Source organism: Buceros rhinoceros, unplaced genomic scaffold, assembly GCF_000710305.1.
Source record: "Buceros rhinoceros silvestris isolate BGI_N320 unplaced genomic scaffold, ASM71030v1 scaffold29132, whole genome shotgun sequence".
In the NCBI taxonomy this organism is placed as follows: Eukaryota; Metazoa; Chordata; class Aves; order Bucerotiformes; family Bucerotidae; genus Buceros; species Buceros rhinoceros.
This window is the reverse complement of record NW_010398763.1, coordinates 15,081-15,636: the sequence shown is the minus strand read 5'-3', so window position 1 is coordinate 15,636 and position 556 is coordinate 15,081. Positions and strand designations below refer to the sequence as shown.

Below are 556 nucleotides of genomic sequence, written 5' to 3'. Positions count from 1 at the left end.
GTGTGGTTTGAATGCGCAGGGTAGGATTCTCCACCAGCTGCCAGCGCCGTCTGTGTGTTGGGAGTTCACCTCTCTGCCAGGGATTTAAACTCTCGGGGTGTCACGGCACAGGGGACCATGGCTAGGAGGGAGCAGTAAAGGCTGCTCTCTGTTCCCTTGAAGCAAGGTGCGGAGCTGGAGATGAAGGACATCCACGGCTGGACGGCCTTGTTTCACTGCACCAGTGCCGGGCATCAGCAGATGGTCAAGTTCTTACTGGACAATGGAGCAAACGCCAACTGCAGGTAGGGAGGAGTCTGTCCTTGCCACCCTCAGGAGGTGCCTCAGTCCAGATGTGAGAGCAGCAGCTGGCAGATGAACCCACTCAACACAGACAGGGAGGAGACTCCTGCTTTTGCCTTCCCTCCTGTACCTCAGAGTATGTCACGTTCTAATATGAGGGCAGGTGACCTGCAAGCTGCTCGTGTCATCACTGTTTCACTAAAATCTAAAGAAAATAGTTTTACCACTTGTCTAATTATGGACTGAACTCTGAAAGTGACGAGGTGCAGTGCCT

At 53.4% G+C, this 556-nt stretch overlaps 1 protein-coding gene across 1 annotated transcript in view; it reads left to right on the top strand.

The window, feature by feature from the left end:
* The window catches only part of ANKS3 (ankyrin repeat and sterile alpha motif domain containing 3), a 12,484-nt gene that overhangs the window by 1,059 nt on the left and 10,869 nt on the right, over positions 1-556 (top strand). The window contains exon 3 of the mRNA XM_010131233.1: positions 163-284. Within this exon, the coding sequence (XP_010129535.1) occupies positions 163-284 (122 nt within the window). The remainder of the gene's footprint in view (positions 1-162; positions 285-556) is intronic.